The 19219-nt window shown below is 40.6% G+C and overlaps 2 protein-coding genes across 6 annotated transcripts in view; one reads left to right on the top strand and one right to left on the bottom strand.

Moving 5' to 3' along the window:
• Positions 1–765, bottom strand: part of LOC127624702 (E3 ubiquitin-protein ligase TRIM39-like) — a 49289-nt gene extending 48524 nt beyond the window's left edge. For all 5 annotated transcript variants that reach the window (XM_052099541.1, XM_052099540.1, XM_052099542.1 and 2 more), the window contains exon 1: positions 660–765. The gene's annotated coding sequence lies outside the window, so the exon portion shown is untranslated. The remainder of the gene's footprint in view (positions 1–659) is intronic.
• Positions 766–1984: 1219 nt separating this feature from the next.
• LOC127625114 (E3 ubiquitin/ISG15 ligase TRIM25-like) lies at positions 1985–18988 on the top strand (the record flags this gene model as incomplete). Its single annotated transcript, XM_052100198.1, has 7 exons — positions 1985–2511; positions 15031–15123; positions 15284–15821; positions 17514–17609; positions 17692–17925; positions 18008–18158; positions 18962–18988. Coding segments are annotated over exons 1-7 (1666 nt in total), but the record flags the coding sequence as incomplete, so codon positions are not given.
• Positions 18989–19219: the final 231 nt, after the last annotated feature.

Raw genomic sequence — 19219 nt, 5'->3', positions numbered from 1 at the left:
TCACCTTAACATGACAATTCTGTCATCATTTACTTACTCTCATGTCGTTCTAAACCCATTTGACCTCTGGCATTACAATTATTTCCATAGTATGTGTAATATTAGTCATGTGCTCATTGAATAATAGTCATTTACTCAAAATATTCCCTAAACTGACTGAGTGATGCAGGTAATAGTCAGTGAAGTGTCCTCATGTAGGCTGTAGTTTGCAGTCCTGTGTTGGCAGTATTCACTGTCTGGCTGGTGAAGACTGAATGAAGTCATCACATAACAACACAGACTTTACATTAGTGATTGCAATAAAGCAACATATATATATATATAAACTTAAGTGGTGTGTTGAGTATGAAAGAATAAATGGAGTAAAAAGATGACACATTTTCACTGGACTTTGTTCATTCTGTCTGCAGTTCAAACACTTCCTGTTTCTGACGTCTTCAAGTTATTTGACAACATGACAGCACACATCAAACTCTGATTTATAACCGATTCAATGATATTCTGATACTAATTCAGTAAACTAGTTGGAGTATTTAACTGGTGTTTAAATCTGGTTTTGTGCAGCTTTATTCCAGTGTGACACAAACTCCTCTGAATCAGACCACTAACATTAGAAACCTGTTCAGGGAAATGTCTCTTATATTTCTATTATCACTTACCTGTGAGTGAGTATCAGCTGTGATCACTAAAGTTTGACAATATCTGAAGAAATATTCTGCCGTTTGAAGAGAGAAAACGTTGAAAGACTTCCTGTTTTAAAATCAGTTTCACTTTAACTGAGATTCAGTGATGTCATAGCTCCGCCCCTATCTTCTCATGAATATGTAACAGGTATAAACTCATTCCTATTGGCTGTGTTGTGTGTGTGTGTGTGTGTTGTGTGTGTGTGTGTGTTGTGTGTGTGTGTGTGTGTGTGTGTGTGTGTGTGTGTGTGTGTGTGTGTGTGTGTGTGTGTGTGTGTGTGTGTGTGTGTGTGTGTGTGTGTGTGTGTGTGTGTGTGTGTGTGTGTGTATTAAGTGTGATCATATTAAACTGATTTCACACAGGTGTGTTTTAATGGTGATTTGTCAGTTTGTCAACAATACAGATTTGATATATTTAATCCAGATCTCATTTCACTGTGTGTTTATTCCAGAAGTCTTCAACCTTTTACAGGCCAAACAACTCTTGGTGGATGGAAAGACATTACCTGTTATTTTAATGTACTGCCATGTAGAAAAAAGAAAAGAAAATAACACTGAAGCCGGGGGGTCCTCAAGATGGCGTCGGTTGCTTTTTTTTCGGCTCTTTTCTGATGTTTGTTCAAAACTTGATTTTTCTTCCCCTTTAAAGATTATTTTGTTCTCAATGCGACGATCATTACTCTGTTTACCATCTTCATACATTGAAGTTACTGTGTTTAGCGAATAACATTTTTTTTGTTTTGTTTTTCCAGTCTTCGTCAACGACTATTGACTATACAGCACGTGGATCTTCACGCTCTGGTGTGCCGTCATGATGGAGGCGAACGATATCCAGAAATCTGAAAGTGTTGGTTGGTCCAAGATGGCGACCTGTGCAGACGTCGTATTTTGAGTTCCGAGACTCAGACCGAGTACTAATGATTTAATTCAAATTATCGTGACTATATCATCGACAAATGAAGGAATGAAACGTTGCTTTCATTGAGAAGGTTTATTGATAAATGAAGGAGTGAAACGCAGCTATTTCATCCAGACACGTGCGGAGTTAACCAAAGTTTTGCTAATAGGTAGGATACATGTGCTAAGATGTCAAAGAGAGATGCTAAGAAGGGGAGAAAAGACGGATTGATAATGGACATAGAAGATGAAAACTCATTCTCCGTGTTATGCACACCCTTTCCTGATACTCCCACAAAAAGCCCAAATCCTAAGTTCTGCACCAAAGAAGAGGAAACTGTTTCTAATGCTGACATCCTAAAAGCCATTAATGGTTAAACGAGCGTTTTTTGAAATTTGAAGAAATGGTAATGAAATATACAGCGGAGATTGCTAGAGTGCAAGAAAATGTGAAAGGGTTGGAAATTCAATGGAAAGGTACTGAGGACACAATTAAGAAGATAGGTGATCACATGACAATCCTCAGGGAGAAGCAAGAAGAGTCGGAGCGGTACAGTAGAAGATGGAATCTCCGTCTCCTGAATCTTTCTGAAAGCAGCAACGAGGATGTGAGGAAGGAGGTACTGGAAATTATTGCGGAAATTATTCCAGAGGAAAAGTCCAAGCTTGGATTTATGGTGGACACTGTGCATAGGATCGGACACCCGAGAGAGGATAAAAGCACTCGCCCAGTCATCATCCAGCTTACCATGAGATCCTTTAGATTCAAACTATGGAGAGCTTCCCTCAACGCGGATGTCATGAAGAGAAAGAACCTCCGGATGACTGAAGATTTAACCCAACTAGAGAGACAATGTAGAAATAAACTGTGGCCTCTTGTGATGACGGAAAGAAGACAAAATGGCAGGGTTCTGTTGTCATCATTAACGGTGTGAGACACACTGCATAACTGGTTAAACTTCCATTAATGCGAGGTATAAGTTCAAGTTAAATATGTTACCTTATCTTTATGCGATCATTTGCACTCCTTGCTTATAATCAAAAGAGCAACATGTTCATTACGATAATTAAAATAAGAAACTTAAGAGTTAATTGAGGTACTCCTGTTTAGAGTTTCCTACTTGGCAGTAAGTTAATGTCTGATATTATCTCAGAGTTTTTTCTTTCACTTTAACTAGTTCCTATTACTCTAACAGACATCTAGTTTTTTTTACTTATTTTTTTACATTATGACAGACTTCCGTTTTAGTTCCTTACAAATAATATCTTTGAATGTTAGGGATATTCGTGATAGCACCAAAAGGAAATCAATCTTTTTATTCAGTAGACGACAAAATGCTGATTTGATATTTTTACAAGAGACTCATTCGGTGGATAATGATGTGAAGTTTTGGAAAGCTCAGTGGGGAGATATATGTTATTTCTGTCATGCCTCTCAACAATCAGCAGGTGTCGCCATTCTACTTAATAAATTTAAAGGACTTATAATTGAATCTATGATCTCAAATGAGGGAAGATGGATAATACTGGTATTTAAATTAGATAACTGCTTCTTTATAGTTTGCAATTTATACAACTATAACAATATAGCTCAAGGGAAATCAATGTTTTTACAACTCTGTATGAAACTTGAAGCCCTTAAAACAAATATAAAGATGCACACTTGATTATTGGAGGTGATTATAATGATGCTCCGGATGATTCTGTAGATAGAGTACCTGTAAGATTAATCCCACACTCAAGATTCAAAAGTACTGCATATATGTGTGAACAACTGGCAATTACAGATGTTTGGCGTTTCTTAAACCCTGACATTAACGAATTTACTTGGAGTAATGGTAGTAGATCCCTACAGTCTAGAATCGATCTATGGCTTATATCTCCCTCTTGTCTGCAATTTGTGACAGAATCATCACATAGCTATGCCCCATTTTCTGATCATAAACTCATTTCAATTAATTTAGCAGGAACAAAAACACAAAATGGGAATATACGTGGTTATTGGAAACTAAATAATAATTTATTAATAGATGATGAGTTTTCTGATTTAGTTAAAATAACTGCAAAAAATATATTTGATAATATTGAAGTGAATCACATACAAAAATGGGAATTTTTCAAGTTTAAAATCAGAGAATTAGCAATTAAACAAAGTAAAGTAATTAAAAAATGTATATAGCCAAAGAAATAAATATTATGGATCAATTAAATGTGTTAATGACTAAGAAGAAGAAACAAAAATTAAAAAATTAAAAGAGCAAATAGATAATATGTATATTGAGATGGCCAAAGGGGCCTTTGTAAGATCCCGAGCCAAATGGCTGGAACAAGGAGAAAGAAATTTGAGTTATTTCTTTGCTTTAGATAAACGAAACTGTAAGAAAAATAATTTAACTACTCTTAAAATTGATAAAAACATCACTTCGAATTCTTTAGACATTTCAAGATATGTGGGTTCATTCTATAGCAATTTATATAAATCTAATATTCAATGTGATGAGTGTGATAGTTTTATTGAATTAGTTAAAGCATTTACACCAACTATATCTGAACAATTTAAAATGGACTGCGATCAGCCCCATTACTAAAAAGGAAATCTCTGAGGCTGTTAAATCAATGAAAAAGGGAAATCTCTGGGTAATTACAGGATTTCAGTTGAATTTTATTTGCATTTTTGGAAAACAATTGAAATGCTTCTATTTAACTTAATTAAAGAATGCACCTTAAAAAAAATAAATGTCCACGAGCATGAAGTCTAATATGCCTTTTCCCTAAACCTGATAAAGATCATTTAATGATAGAAAATTGGAGACCTATAACACTCTTAAATATTGACTACAAAATTTTATCATCAATCTTTGCTAAACGATTAAAAAGAGGTCTACATGAGATAATTAGTGAAACACAAACAGGTTTTATGTCTGATCGTCACATTAGTTCCAACATAAGACTTGTTCTCGATCTACTGGACTATTCTGATAACATTAATACCGATGCACTGATAGTATTTCTCGATATTTATAAAGCATTTGATACGGTTCAACATTATTTCTTTCTTAAAGCACTTCAGATTTTTGAATTTGGTCATAACTTTATATTTACAGTTGAAGTGCTTTATAAAAACATTGATAGTTCTGTAATATTATACCCAATACCCAAACACCACAAAACGATTTCCTGTACTGAGATCAGTTCGCCAGGTCTGCCCTATTTCACCATTTTTGTTTCTGCTAGTGGTTGAATTATTGCCATTACATATTAAACATAGTCCTTCTATTAAAGGATTATCTATTTTTGGCAAAGAAATTAAAGTAACGCAATTAGCTGATGATCCAGCTCTTTTTTTGAGTGAAAAACATCAGATTGACAATGCTATAACCCTAATTGAACAATTTTCATCTGCTTCGGGGTTAACGCTTAACAAATCTAAATGTGAAATTTTAGGTTTGTATAAGACTGAAGAGGAAAAATGCTTAACATACCTGTTAAGAAATGTGTAAAATATTTAGGTATTCATGTTTGCAAGGATCACAAGGAACGTAAAAAGCGTAATATTTCACCTAAATTGAAGAAAACTAAAACAATATTGAATTTATGGCTTCAAAGAGACATTTCAGCTTTTAGGTAGGATTCTGTTGACCATAGCGGAAGGGATTTCAAAATTTGTCTATCCTGCCCTCTCTCTTGATGTCCTTGATTCAACATGTAAAGATATTAACTCTATATTTACCAATTTTGTGTGAACAAACAGACACCATCATATAAAAAAATTGGTGCTCTCTGGTTCTAAGGATGAAGGTGGATTTGAACTTTTGGGATTTTAATGATACTTTTAAGGTGAAATGGTTGAAGGAATGTTTGAGAGCACCAGAATCCTTATGGTACTTTATTCCCAATAACATCTTTAATAATGTAGGAGGCCTAAAATTCTTATTGAAATGCAGCTACAATATTACTAGATTGCCGCTAAAACTATCCCGATTTTATCAACAAGCTCTTTTGGCCTGGAAATGATGTCACTCTCACAACTTCTCTCCACACAAATCCATCTTATGGAATAATGAATGCATCACTAAAGGGAACAAGTCACTTTATTTACAGAATTGGATTGATAGAGATATTATTTTTGTAAAAGACCTTTTTGACTGCAATAACTAATTTCTTAACTATGAATCCTTTCTCAGTGAGAAGGCATTCCGATTACTTTCAAAGAATATAACTCAGTTGTTAAATCTATACCTAATGGAATATTAGAACTAATGAAAAGTTATAAAAAACAAAATGAAGTTCCTGACCTTAAATTTACTCTTTATATAAATGGTATAGATATTATGAGTAGTAAATGTACTAATAAGCATATCAGAAAATGCTTTCTAAACATAAAGAATACAACTCCTCGTGGGAACATTTTCTGGAATTCTCAATTCACAGAGATTAATTGGCATGTGTCGTGGCTTGTTCCTTTTAGATTTTGTATATCAAACAAGATTAGGGAATTACATCTGAAAATATTTCATAATATATATCCAACAAACCTGTTTAAAGTTCACATCTATTGATAAAGATTGTAGTTTTTGTAAAACTGAACAAGAAACATTAACCCATCTTTTTTATGGCTGTTCATTTTGTTTAACTTTCTGGGAAAATGTTGAAAATTATCTGGCATCTAAAATAACTAAAAAAAAAGTCACTCTTGATGGGAAACAAATTATTATCTTTTTTTGATTGTAAAGACAGAAAGCTAAGTAATAGTGTTAATACCTTTTTTTTTACTAGGTAAATTTCATATTCATAAAGCAAAATTTTCCAATTCTAAACCTTGTTTTAAATTATTTCAAATTGAAATTGAATTTTATTTTGAGTCTCTTAAATTGGTTAAAAATAAAAAAGCTATGCTAATAACTGATTTATACTCTACATTTTTCGTTTAAAAGAATGTAAGGTAATGCTAACTATACTATCAATTGAAGTTTGTTATTTTATTTTATTATTATTTATTTTTTTACACCTTTTTTTAAGCCTATTTGCAAAAACACGAGAAAGCAATTTGAAGTCGTTTGATAGAAGAGTTATTGGTCTCCAGTTTTCTAAATATAATCTGTCCTTATTCGGCTTTGTGTGAGGATAATTAAGCCATGTTTCATTGATGGGGATAATTCAGATTGAACTATACACTCTTTTAATGCTCAAAACTAAGACTCTTATTTCAGCCCAGAAATGTTTGTATAGTTCTACTGTAATACCATCAAAACCTGGGGACTTTTCGTTAGGCATTTGTGAAATAGCAAAACTATTTTCAATTGCTCAACTTTTTGTTAACCTTCAAGAAGACCCTTTGTCCCAAAGAAGTGTTTGTTCAGTTGCGCACTGTGGATGACAGCATACAATGAATATGTGTTTGTTTATGCGCTGATCCGTTTGCAGTGTGCACGCGGTGAGTATGTGGGGCGGAAGCAGCACGCGGTGAGTATGTGGGGCGGAAGCAGCACGCGGTGAGTATGCGGGGCCGAAGCAGCACGCGGTGAGTATGTGGGGCGGAAGCAGCACGCGGTGAGTATCGCGGGCGAAGCAGCACGCGGTGAGTATCGTGGGCGAAGCAGCACGGTGAGTATGTGGGGCGGAAGCAGCACGCGGTGAGTATCGCGGGCGGAAGCAGCACGCGGTGAGTATCGTGGGCGGAAGCAGCACGCGGTGAGTATCGCGGGCGGAAGCAGCACGCGGTGAGTATGCTGGGCGGAAGCAGCACGCGGTGAGTATCGTGGGCGGAAGCAGCACGCGGTGAGTATGTGGGGCGAAGCAGCACGCGGTGAGTATCGCGGTGAAGCAGCACGCGGTGAGTATGCGGGGCGGAAGCAGCACGCGCTTGACTGTGTTTTCACAGAAGTCGCGTTTGCAGTGGAACTGATCCGCCTCTCGCACCTATTTATACTCCTCTCATCTGAAGTATCTCAAGAAAAACCCTCATTCGAGGACGTGCATTCATTCAGTGCATGGACAGAGAGCAGCTAACATAAAAGTCAAAGTGCTTGTGTACAGTTCAGTTAAATCATGAAGTTTACCCGCATGTTCATGCGTTAGCGTGTACAATGTTAGTGTAAAGTGAATCATTAAATCATAATCCTCAGCAGTGGTTTCAGAATTTGTTTTTGAGTTTATGGTATGGACTGGATCAGTGCGAGACTCTGAAAATAGCTGCCAGTCTGGCCCTGATGGTGGCCCATGTTGTAGCGCCACTGTTGTGCCTGATATTTACTTTAATATCATTGTTAAAAATAGAAATATGACCTTGTACAACCTTCAAATTGAATTCCTTCAAATGCGACGGGAAGTTTACTCGGAACATCAGGACAATTGCGTTTTAGACCATACACGGATGGCGACTTGACGCATGCGCACAAAGGGCATTGAAGTGTTTCATACGTTTCAGTGTGGACGAGCAACTTTTGGAAAACACTTGAAAACGGCAGTTTGGACCAATTGTATCCAGCTGCAGACCCAGTGTAATATTATTGTATAATGTTATCCGTTTCATTGTATTATGTAATTATTTCCTGTTTGTGGTGTTAGAAATAATGCTTAAAGAAACTTTAATCACAACATTCAAAATAAACATTAATTTCAAAGCGAGGAACATGTGCAGAATGCACTTTTCTATATGAAAACTAAAACATTTAAATATATAACTACAATACAACCTAGGTTTTATTATACAAATCAAAATGAAGAAAAAACATCTGAAATGGGGGGGTTTAGATTTAGGCACTAATTCGGATGAATTCGAATCACAGTCGGTCAGAACTGTGTGTGATGACACTTATTTGAAGAGAATCACCAGCAGTTTCCAAGTTCTTTCAATGAGTTTCCTGAAATTCACTTTGTTGGGCATACATGTGTGGTTCTGAAACAAATTAACACATTAAATAAACTTAGTACACATTCTTATTCACAACATAAATACCAACTGAATATATAACAATACCTTTTATGTCTACATTGACTATCAGAACAAAAGGTAATAATAAAAGTAGGTAAATGACACTGTTGCGTGGTTATTCTTCATATGCCCACAGGGTGGCGCCACTAAACCGTAAATAGCGTCTATCTGAACATCAGTAGACATGAACGTTGTGCAACTAACTGACCATTACGAAAATCTTCAACACAACACCTTGAATTGCATGTAATCAACATTTAAATAATAAATAATAGTGTGCAATACAGATTCAAACATACAGCCAAACACAGTCTTCAGACACAAATAACATTCTAGATTGAATATTAATGTCTAGTTTAATTTTATGATGCAGCAGATCAAACTGATGAACAACAGAAAGTCCACTTGCACTTACTTGACATGCACGCACACCATATCCCATTAAAAACTCAAAAGTACTACCAAAGAACAGTTATTAAACTAACTAAACTAGAGTGAAGTTAGTGAACTGTTCACTCTATAACTTGCTGTTGCACGTGAGGCTGCAGTAACATCAAGCAATCTGATTGGTCAGAATTCTCCATCACTTCTGAGAATACCTGGGCCTTTTGAACAAAAACACAACATCATTTTAAAAGAAACAATCAAACTTTACAACAAAAAATGTAATTTTATTTCCTCAAACAATTCACACTTAGGCCCATTTTGTCATGGGAATCTTGCAAAAATAACTAATAATGTCATCCCTGAACACAAAATGAAATGTGAAGGGCTCTTTGGAAGCTTCTGATTGTTCCAGGAGATTGTTGAGGGCCTTTTCCTTGTCCTCTTCATCCATTTTAAGGAAAAGGGGCTCTTCCACTGGGCCCCCGAGCGGATGTCTGTTGGAATGGAGCCATTTCACAGCTTCTGCCATGTGTCGGATTACTGAGAGGTCCTTCTTTAGAGAATGTTAAAGACAATTTTAATTGTAATATTTATTATAAATGTAATATTTGCAAATATATATATATATATATATATATATATACACTGATATATATATATATATATGTGCGTCTATATTTGAGACATTCCTGCTGCTGCTAAGCAAAGCATAAAAGGCAGTGGTAATTGCTGCAACACTTGATGCACTGTTGCAGGGCAGGTAATGCATCACCTCTCTGAATCATTATATGTCTCTACAAGAGATTAAAAAAAAAGCACCACACAATTATCTCAACTTTGACAAATGCGATTAAAAAACCTCAATGGTAAGGTAACATTAACTAACAAACAATGCATCTAACAGAAGAAAGTAGAACAAACTATTTATATTCATAAATAATAAAAGTCTTCAAAACTTCATCGCAAGGTCCATTTATAACACATGATATGAAAAGTATGACAACAAATTAAAAATTCAATAACATGATAAAGCCATGCACAGATTTAATATTCAGCAGATTATCTTTAATATAAACGCTAATTATTCACCACGTAATGGCAAAACATTACAAACAACTCGCCGTGCTCTCCGCCATCTTTATCTCGGTGTCAGTAACTCCGCCCCTCACTTCCGTTCTGTGGCTGCGGGTCTGAAACTGGATCTGAAACTGGATATAACGGAAAGACTTCTGAAAATGAAAATGGTGTTTTTAAATGTATCCAGATTAATGTGGGCGTCGCCAGTTGATCATCAGAAAAAGGCACTTTTAAAATAACGCAAAAGTAACTAACCTGAAACTTTCCTTATGAAGTAACGGTACTGTCACGTTCTCCTGTTGTCTGCCCTGTGTTCTGTGTCACTAGTCAATTGTCTAAAAACTACACTACCCAGGATCCCCGGCCCTAATCACTGCCAGCCCTGTGTCATTGTGCTCACCTGATTGTAGTTTGTCATCATTATGTCTCCAGTGTATATTAACCCTGTTTGTTCTCCATTCCCCTGTCGATCGTTGATGTTTTATGTTTGTGGATGCCTGTCTCCGTGCTATTCCTGGTCTGTGTTCCCTGCCCGAGTTCTTTGTTTATGTTTATTTCCCCATCATGGGTTTTCCTTTGTGTTTGTCCAGTTATTTCAATAAAGTTAAAACTGCGTTTGGATCCGCAACTCCTCGTCTGTCTTCACTCCAGCCTCACTCATAACAGAGCGATCGACCCATCATGGATCCAGCGGTTTTGCGGGCAAGCTGCCATCTGGTCAGCCTCATGCAGGAAACCGTCCGGTGGAGGATTACACCCGCGATTTCCTCGCAATTCGCGGATGCCACTGACTTCCTGACTCCGACCTGGCGGCGTTTTATCGGGCCAACCTGAGTTGTGCGCTCCAGGAGCGGTTGCCACCGGCGACCGCGGCTGGGCGCTCCTCGGCGTCATTGAGGAGACCCTGCTGATCTGCGCTTCGCCGTTCACTGTGGGCGTCATTGAGGAGAACCCTCCCACAGTGGTGACCCTCCATTCGCCCGTGGTTCGTTCTTTCACGCCTGTCAACGAGCCAGCGCGCCCTCTTCGTCTGCCGGAGGAGGAGGAGAGGACAGGCTTCCGCCTCCCGGCCACGCCTGCCCGGTCTGTGAGCCAGACCCCTTGCCTGTCACCGTGAGCGAGCCAGAGCCTACGCATGTCACAGTGAGCGAGCCAGCGCCCACGCCTTCCACGGTGAGCGAGCCAGCGCCCACGCCTTCCACGGTGAGCGAGCCAGCGCCCACGCCTTCTACGGTGAGCGAGCCAGAGCCCACGCACATCACCGTGAGCGAGCCAGAGCCCACGCACATCACCGTGAGCGAGCCAGAGCCCACGCACATCACCGTGAGCGAGCCAGAGCCCACGCACATCACCGTGAGCGAGCCAGAGCCCACGCACATCACCGTGAGCGAGCCAGAGCCCACGCACAGCACGGTGAGCGAGCCTGAAGCCATGACCGTCCCTGAGCCAGCGCCTGTAGCCTCGACCGTCCCTGAGCCAGCGCCTGTAGCCTCGACCGTCCCTGAGCCAGCGCCTGTAGCCTCGACCGTCCCTGAGCCAGCGCCTGTAGCCTCGACCGTCCCTGAGCCAGCGCCTGTAGCCTCGACCGTCCCTGAGCCAGCGCCTGTAGCCTCGACCGTCCCTGAGCCAGCGCCTGTAGCCTCGACCGTCCCTGAGCCAGCGCCTGAAGCCTCAACCGTCCAAGAGCCAGCGCCAGTAGCCATGACCGTCCAAGAGCCAGCGCCAGTAGCCATGACCGTCCAAGAGCCAGCACCCCCCGAGCTTTCCAGGGCTCCGCCTCTAGAGCCTCCTAGGGCTCCGCCTTCCGAGCTTCCCAGGGCTCCGCCCCTCGAGCCTTCCAGGGCTCCGCCTCTCAAGTCTCTCGAGCCTCCTAGGGCTCCGCCTTCCGAGCTTTCCAGAGCTCCTCCCGAGCTTCCCAGGGCTCCGCCCCTCGAGCCTTCCAGGGCTCCGCCTCTCAATCTCTCGAGCCTCCTAGGGCTCCGCCTCCCGAGCTTTCCAGAGCTCCGCCTTCCGAGCCTCCCAGAGCTCCTCCCGAGCTTCCCAGGGCTCCGCCCCTCGAGCCTTCCAGGGCTCTGCCTCTCAAGTCTCTCGAGCATGCCAGGGCTCCACCTCCCAAGCCTCTCGAGCCTTCCAGGGCTCCGTCTCTCAAGCCTCCCGAGCTTTCCAGAGCTCCGCCCTCCGAGCTTCCCAGAGCTCCGCCTCTCAAGCCTCTCGAGCCTCCCGGGGCTCCGCCTCTCAAGCCTCTCGAGCCTTCCAGGGCTCCGCCTCTCAAGCCTCTCGAGCCTTCCAGGGCTCCGCCTCCAGAGCCTCCTACAGCTCTGCCTCCAGAGCTTCCCGAGCCTCCTACAGCTCTGCCTCCAGAGCTTCCAGAGCCTCCCTCAGCTCCGCCTCCTGAGCTTCCAGAGCCTCCCTCAGCTCCGCCTCCTGAGCTTCCAGAGCCTCCCTCAGCTCCGCCTCCTGAGCTTCCAGAGCCTCCCTCGGCTCCGCCTCCTGAGCTTCCAGAGCCTCCCTCGGCTCCACCTCCTGAGCCTTCCAGGGCTCTGCCTCTAGAGCCTCCTACGGCGCCACCTCCCTCGGCTCCACCTCCAGAGCCTCCTACGGCGCCATCTCCCTCGGGTCCACCTTTAGAGCCTCCTACGGTGCCACCTCCATCGGCTCCGCTTCCAGAGCCTTCCAGGCCTCCGCCTCTAGAGCCTCCTACGGTGCCACCTCCATCGGCTCCACCTCCTGAGCCTTCCAGGGCTCCGCCTCTAGAGCCTCCTACGGCGCCTCCTCCCTCGGCTCCGCCTCCGGAGCCTCCCAGGCCTCCTGAACCTGTCCTTACCCTGTGGCCAGCTCCCAGGCCTCCTGGACCTGTCCTTGATCTGTGGCCAGCTCCCAGGCCTCCTGAACCTGCCCCTGCCCCTTGGACTGCCTGCCTGCCCTCTGTGCCTCCTTGGACTGCCTGCCTGCCCCCTGTGCCTCCTTGATCTATCGGTTTGCCCCTTGTGCTCCCTGGGTCTGTCTGTTTGCCCCCCTTGGATTATTTTTTGTTTTTTGGTGTATTCCCTTTCTTCTTTTTTCTTAGGAGCGTCTGGAAGCCGCTCCTTTGAGGGGGGGCTATGTCACGTTCTCCTGTTGTCTGCCCTGTGTTCTGTGTCACTAGTCAATTGTCTAAAAACTACACTACCCAGGATCCCCGGCCCTAATCACTGCCAGCCCTGTGTCATTGTGCTCACCTGATTGTAGTTTGTCATCATTATGTCTCCAGTGTATATTAACCCTGTTTGTTCTCCATTCCCCTGTCGATCGTTGATGTTTTATGTTTGTGGATGCCTGTCTCCGTGCTATTCCTGGTCTGTGTTCCCTGCCCGAGTTCTTTGTTTATGTTTATTTCCCCATCGTGGGTTTTCCTTTGTGTTTGTCCAGTTATTTCAATAAAGTTAAAACTGCATTTGGATCCATAACTCCTCGTCTGTCTTCACTCCAGCCTCACTCATAACAGGTACACTACAGTTACTGTGATTGCGATGAAAAGTACTCGCTTGGGTTTTCAAGACGCTTGAAAACATCTAAACAATTTCAGATAAATAAATAAAATTAAATGAACAAAAAATAACATTCAAAGGAAGTTTAAATTGTATTTCTTTACAGGCAGGTTTCAGATATAAAATCATAAAGTCACTGAATGTCTAAAGTTAAATCATGAAATAAGATGATTTTCTATTAAGCCAGTAACACACTCGAATGTTGACTTCAATGTTATTTATGCCTCTAAAAGTGTAAACATGCTTCTACAAGAACTGTATTAATATTATTTCTGATTTGTAATATCTGCTCTGATGTAATCTGAAATGATCTCATCATTTTTAACAGACATTTATTGTTTCTAAATATTTCTGACCTAAAAGAACTAAAATAATTGATGATGGAACCAATAAATAAATAAAGGAATGAGATTATACCTGTTACAAAGCTGCACAAAACCAGATTTAAACACCAGTTAAATACTCCAACTAGTTTACTGAATTAGTATCAGAATATCATTGAATCGGTTATAAATCAGAGTTTGATGTGTGCTGTCATGTTGTCAAATAACTTGAAGACGTCAGAAACAGGAAGTGTTTGAACTGCAGACAGAATGAACAAAGTCCAGTGAAAATGTGTCATCTTTTTTACTCCATTTAGTCTTTCATATATAGAAAGAGTCTTTCATGATGATGTTAAAGTGTTGTTGTAAAGATCTGTTTCTATGTTCTGTGACTCCTGGAGATTTTTTATTTCAGTTCTTCGAGCACACAGGAGAGAGATGATGACAATAAACAGCAGTGCAATAGTTCAAATACTGTCAATGACTTTTATGAAGAGACTCACTGGAATATTTCACACAAATATTCAATTATTATGTTTTATTCTCACTATCAGTGCTTGAACAATAAATATACTCACTTTAATATGAATGTTCATGATCTGAACATGAATGTCAGTGGTTGAATTGAATAATATTTGTTCTGTCAATAATAATAATTGTGTTTGTGAAGTGCTGCATTGTCTGTACTGTAAGAGGTGCTGTAGACTAGAGCTTCTGTACATGACTAGCATACTGCTAACTGCATACTGCATACTGCTAACTGCATACTGCTAACTGCATACTGCTAACTGCATACTGCATACTGCTAACTGCATACTGCTAACTGCACACTGCTAACTGCATACTGCATACTGCTAACTGCATACTGCTAACTGCATACTGCATACTGCACACTACATACTGCATACTGCTAACTGCATACTGCTAACTGCATACTGCTAACTGCATACTGCACACTAAATACTGAAATCAGCTTTAAACTGCAACATTTATTACTTTTGATCACAGACACTTTTAACACTTGAACTTTTGACTTTCATCTTACATCGAGTCATTTAATAAAACTGGAGATCTAGAATATATGAGAACTTACTCAGAAGTGAACTGAATGTCCTCTTGAGAAGTTCATCTTTAATATTTCACACACTTTGATCATGTTTCATGCTGTGAAATGAGATGTTGGAGTGTTGTGTCCTAAACAGGATTAAAGAGAGGAAGAGCAATGGCAGAATCTTCATCAACATCACCAAAACAAAAACCAACCAGGAGAAACAGTTCAGAAGATTCACGTCCATGTAAGTCAGTGAGAGAGAAAATAATAAATGAGTGAATTAATGAAGCAAATAACAACAACAACAATAATAATGTCATGTGAAAACCCTAAACATCACATAGATTAAATCTATATACAATAATACTTCAATAATTTGTATTTTCAGACATGTTGTCCTCCAGTAGTGCACTAAATGAGGAGCTTCAGTGTTCAATCTGTCTGGATGTGTTCACTGATCCAGTCACAACTCCATGTGGACACAACTTCTGCAAGACCTGCCTGAATGAATGCTGGAAAAACACACAGAACTGCAGCTGTCCATTCTGTAAAGAAACATTCAGCAAAAGACCTGATCTGAAGATTAATACAACACTCAGAGAGGTCGTGCAACACTTTGAGAAGAAGTTTAATCTGGGTAAATCTGAAGTTCTCTGTGACTTCTGTGATGAAAGAAAGCAGAAAGCCGTGAAGTCTTGTCTGACGTGTCAAAGCTCTTACTGTGAAACTCACCTGGAGCCTCATCGGAGAGTTCTGGGTCTAAAGAAACACAAACTGATGGACGCTGTGGAGAATCTGGAGGATTATATATGCCAGAAACACGAGAGACCTCTGGAGCTGTTCTGCAGAGATGATCAGACGTGTGTGTGTTTGTTCTGCACTGAAGGAGACCACAAGACTCACAACACTGTTCCTATAGAGGACGAGAGTGCAGAGAAGAAGGCAAGAGTTACTAATATTCAATCAATACTTATTTTGATGACATCTTTTATAAATATAGATCAGGTGGGGTTTATTCCCTATCGCTCCCCGTGTCCGAGCGGTCGGGCTACTCCGTTACCCGGCAGATGGCAGCGGCGCTCCCCTGGGTGGACGGCAGTGTCGAGGACTCTGTGACGGGTATCCCTCCTCCTTCCCGGGTTTCAGCACCAATGTAAGGGGGTTAAGATGGGCAAGGAGGCGGCGAGAACCGGTTTGTCAATATAAATAATAATTTAATTAAACTCAAAACAAAAGCACAAACATAAACGCACACATGACGGACATGCCCATAATTCTCTCGAACCGTCGTCCCTCAGCGACCTGATCAGGACAATTGGGGACCGGGCATATAACATTCCAGCCCGGCCCTGTCCCCTCCGCTCCACAGTTACGTAGACTAATTGACAAAGGTGGGCTAGGCCTACCCAAGATTTTGATTTATTATTATGCATTCGGTCTCAGATATTTGGCTCATTTGTCGCTTCCACCTGAGAGAGCCCCTCCCTGGTTTAGTATCGAACAGAAAGTTCTTGCGCCTATTTTGCCATTGCAAACCTTTCTATTAAACTAAACGGAGAAGTTAAGTTACACCCGGTTATCTCGCATTTGCACACGGTGTTGACAAATGTGTCCTTTATGCTGGATGGATTGTGTGGGAGGTTACTACACTCGGTGACCTATATGAGAGTGGGGTGTTGAGATCTTTTGAAATCATGGTTCAACATTTTAGGATTCCCAGATCTCAGGTCTTTAGAAATTTACAGCTGCGCCACCTGCTCTACTATTTTTGGGAGTATCATACACCCCCTTTTGGAAAAGGTCATGAGGCATCAGTGTATTACTCCCTGCTAACTCAGAGTCTGGGGACGGAGCTTCAACTTCTCTTGGGAGATTATCGGAGAAATATTTAGTGTGGGTTAGGATTATAAAAAACATCAAGTTCGCATCTAGAGATGCACGTGTGCGCCTTATGTACTTTAAGATTTTGTAATTTAATCGATTCTACTGGACCCCTTTAGATTGTATAGGCTTGGTCTTAAAGACACACCCACATGCTGGCGATGCCAATCAGCAGACGGGGAAACAACCCATGTGTTAAGATCCAAGAGTTTTGGTTGAGGGTTCAAAGCTTCGTGTGTGAAGTGGTTGACACTCAGTTTTTGTTTTGCCCCAGACTGCGTGATGATTGGCAGGTGGGTAATCCTCAGGGGTTGGAGATCATCTGGTGCACCCTCGTTTCGTGAGTGGTGTGTCGAGTTGGGCAGGGTGGTGGTGTTTGAAGAGATAGTGTATAGAAGGCTGGGCATCATCAGGAAATGGGGCAGCTATATGGTATTTTAGGAGGGCTCTCAGAGAGGGGCAGCGGACAGGGACTGGTGTCTCAAAATATTTTCTGTTTTATTGTCTATTTGTGTGTCTTTGTCAGTTGACTTTTGACCACAGGAGAGCTTGTTTGTGTCAGTTGGGGGGTTAATGTTCGTGGGGATAAAAGTTATGATTTCATGTGGTTTGATGTTGCATTTTCTGTTATGTCTTTGTGATTTGCTGCATGGAATCAATAAAAAGTGTTAATAACAAAAATCAATACATATTTTGAAGATGGAAAAGCTGTGTTGAGTGATGAAATGTGTCTGTGTTGTTCTCTGTCTGTAGAATCAGCTGGTAAAGACACAGACAGACGTGCAGCAGATGATCCAGAACAGAATGAAGAAGATTCAAGACATCCAACACTCTGTAGAGATGAGAAAGGTCAGTCAAATTTAGGTTCAATCTTCTTTATAAATAAAGCTGCTGAATTAAATACATTTAAACTGTGACTTGATCTCATCAGAGAAACACAGAAGAAGAGAAATCACACAGTGTTGAGGTGTTCACGACTCTGATCCGCTCCATTGAGAGATGTCAGACTGAAGTTGTTGAGATGTTGGAGGAGAAGCAGAAAGCAGCAGAGAAACAGGCTGAAGATCTCATTAAAGAGCTGGAGCAGGAGATCACTGAGCTAAAGAGGAGAAACTCTGAGCTGGAGCAGATCTCACACACTGAAGATCATCTTCATCTCCTACAGGTCAGTGTCCATCTCTCTCATCAATGAGAATGATTAGAAAACACTCCTCATGCTGATGGATTTCTCCTCTGTCCTGCTGTAGATTGACCCGTCCCTGTACAGCCCTAAAAACAGTAAGAACTGGACTGAGATCAGTATTGACACTCATGTGAGTGTGGACACTCTGAATACAGCTCTGACTCGACTCAAAGACACTCTACATGACACTGTAGATCAAAAACTCGGTCAAACTGGTAAGTGTATAAACAAACAAATATAAAGTGTGATAGTGAACACAAAGCACTTTGACTTTAAATGGTGGTGTAATGGCAAATGTTCCTGGTTCACACACACTGTGTTAATGACACACAGAGGCACAGAGGAGGAGACGCACACTTACTCGATTTCTGTGGAGAGATCAAATGAAACTCATAAAATATGTTTCTTCAAAAAACAAATGTAAATATAAAATTGACCAAAACTAAAGTTGTCCAAAACGACACATTATTTATCAGGTCATTCAGAAGTTTTTAAAGACTTAAAAGGAAATCAAAGTTTATTCATATTATATTATTTGATTTAAATCAATCAAATCACTTTATTGTCACTCAACCATAAACACAATTAATATACACATAATTACACAATATACAAATAATAATATACAATGACAATAATATATATATATGCAGTGAGGTTGTATAATGGTTGTATTTTATATTTATATATTTGAAGTTTTATATGGAAAAAATACTTCTTATAATGTATGAATCACACATGCAGAACAAACACCTTAAAATATGAGAATGAATCATCATAATAGATGAATGAATTAAAATAGTTTGTTTGACAATCATCAGCTGAATGTCATAATGGTGACAGCTCTAGTGTATAACAAACATAATGTCCAGATTTACTTGTGTCAGTAACTGTCTTGAGACCAGTTCAAATGACTTTCTGTGTTCATCAACAGCATGTTCATAGAGTTTCAGAAGCATTTCTCCTGTAATATTCCTGTAAACAATTGCTGATGTTTTCTTGTGATTTGTGTTGACAGTATTGAGGAGGATGCAGCAGTATGCAGGTACAGTGTGTGATCTTCACTGTTCTCTCATATACACTTACAATACTTTACATTTATATACTGACAGCTGACTTACTGCACTACACTTTCATTATACTCTGATTCAATATTACATCAATCAAAATGTTTGTATTCTGAAGTGATTGATATTCTCTGATCTCTCTCAGTGGATGTGACTCTGGATCCTGATACAGCTCATCCATATCTCATCCTGTCTGATGATGGAAAACA

This window comes from Xyrauchen texanus, chromosome 31 (genome assembly GCF_025860055.1).
Source record: "Xyrauchen texanus isolate HMW12.3.18 chromosome 31, RBS_HiC_50CHRs, whole genome shotgun sequence".
Taxonomy (NCBI): Eukaryota; Metazoa; Chordata; class Actinopteri; order Cypriniformes; family Catostomidae; genus Xyrauchen; species Xyrauchen texanus.
This window is presented reverse-complemented; position numbering and strand designations above follow the sequence as displayed.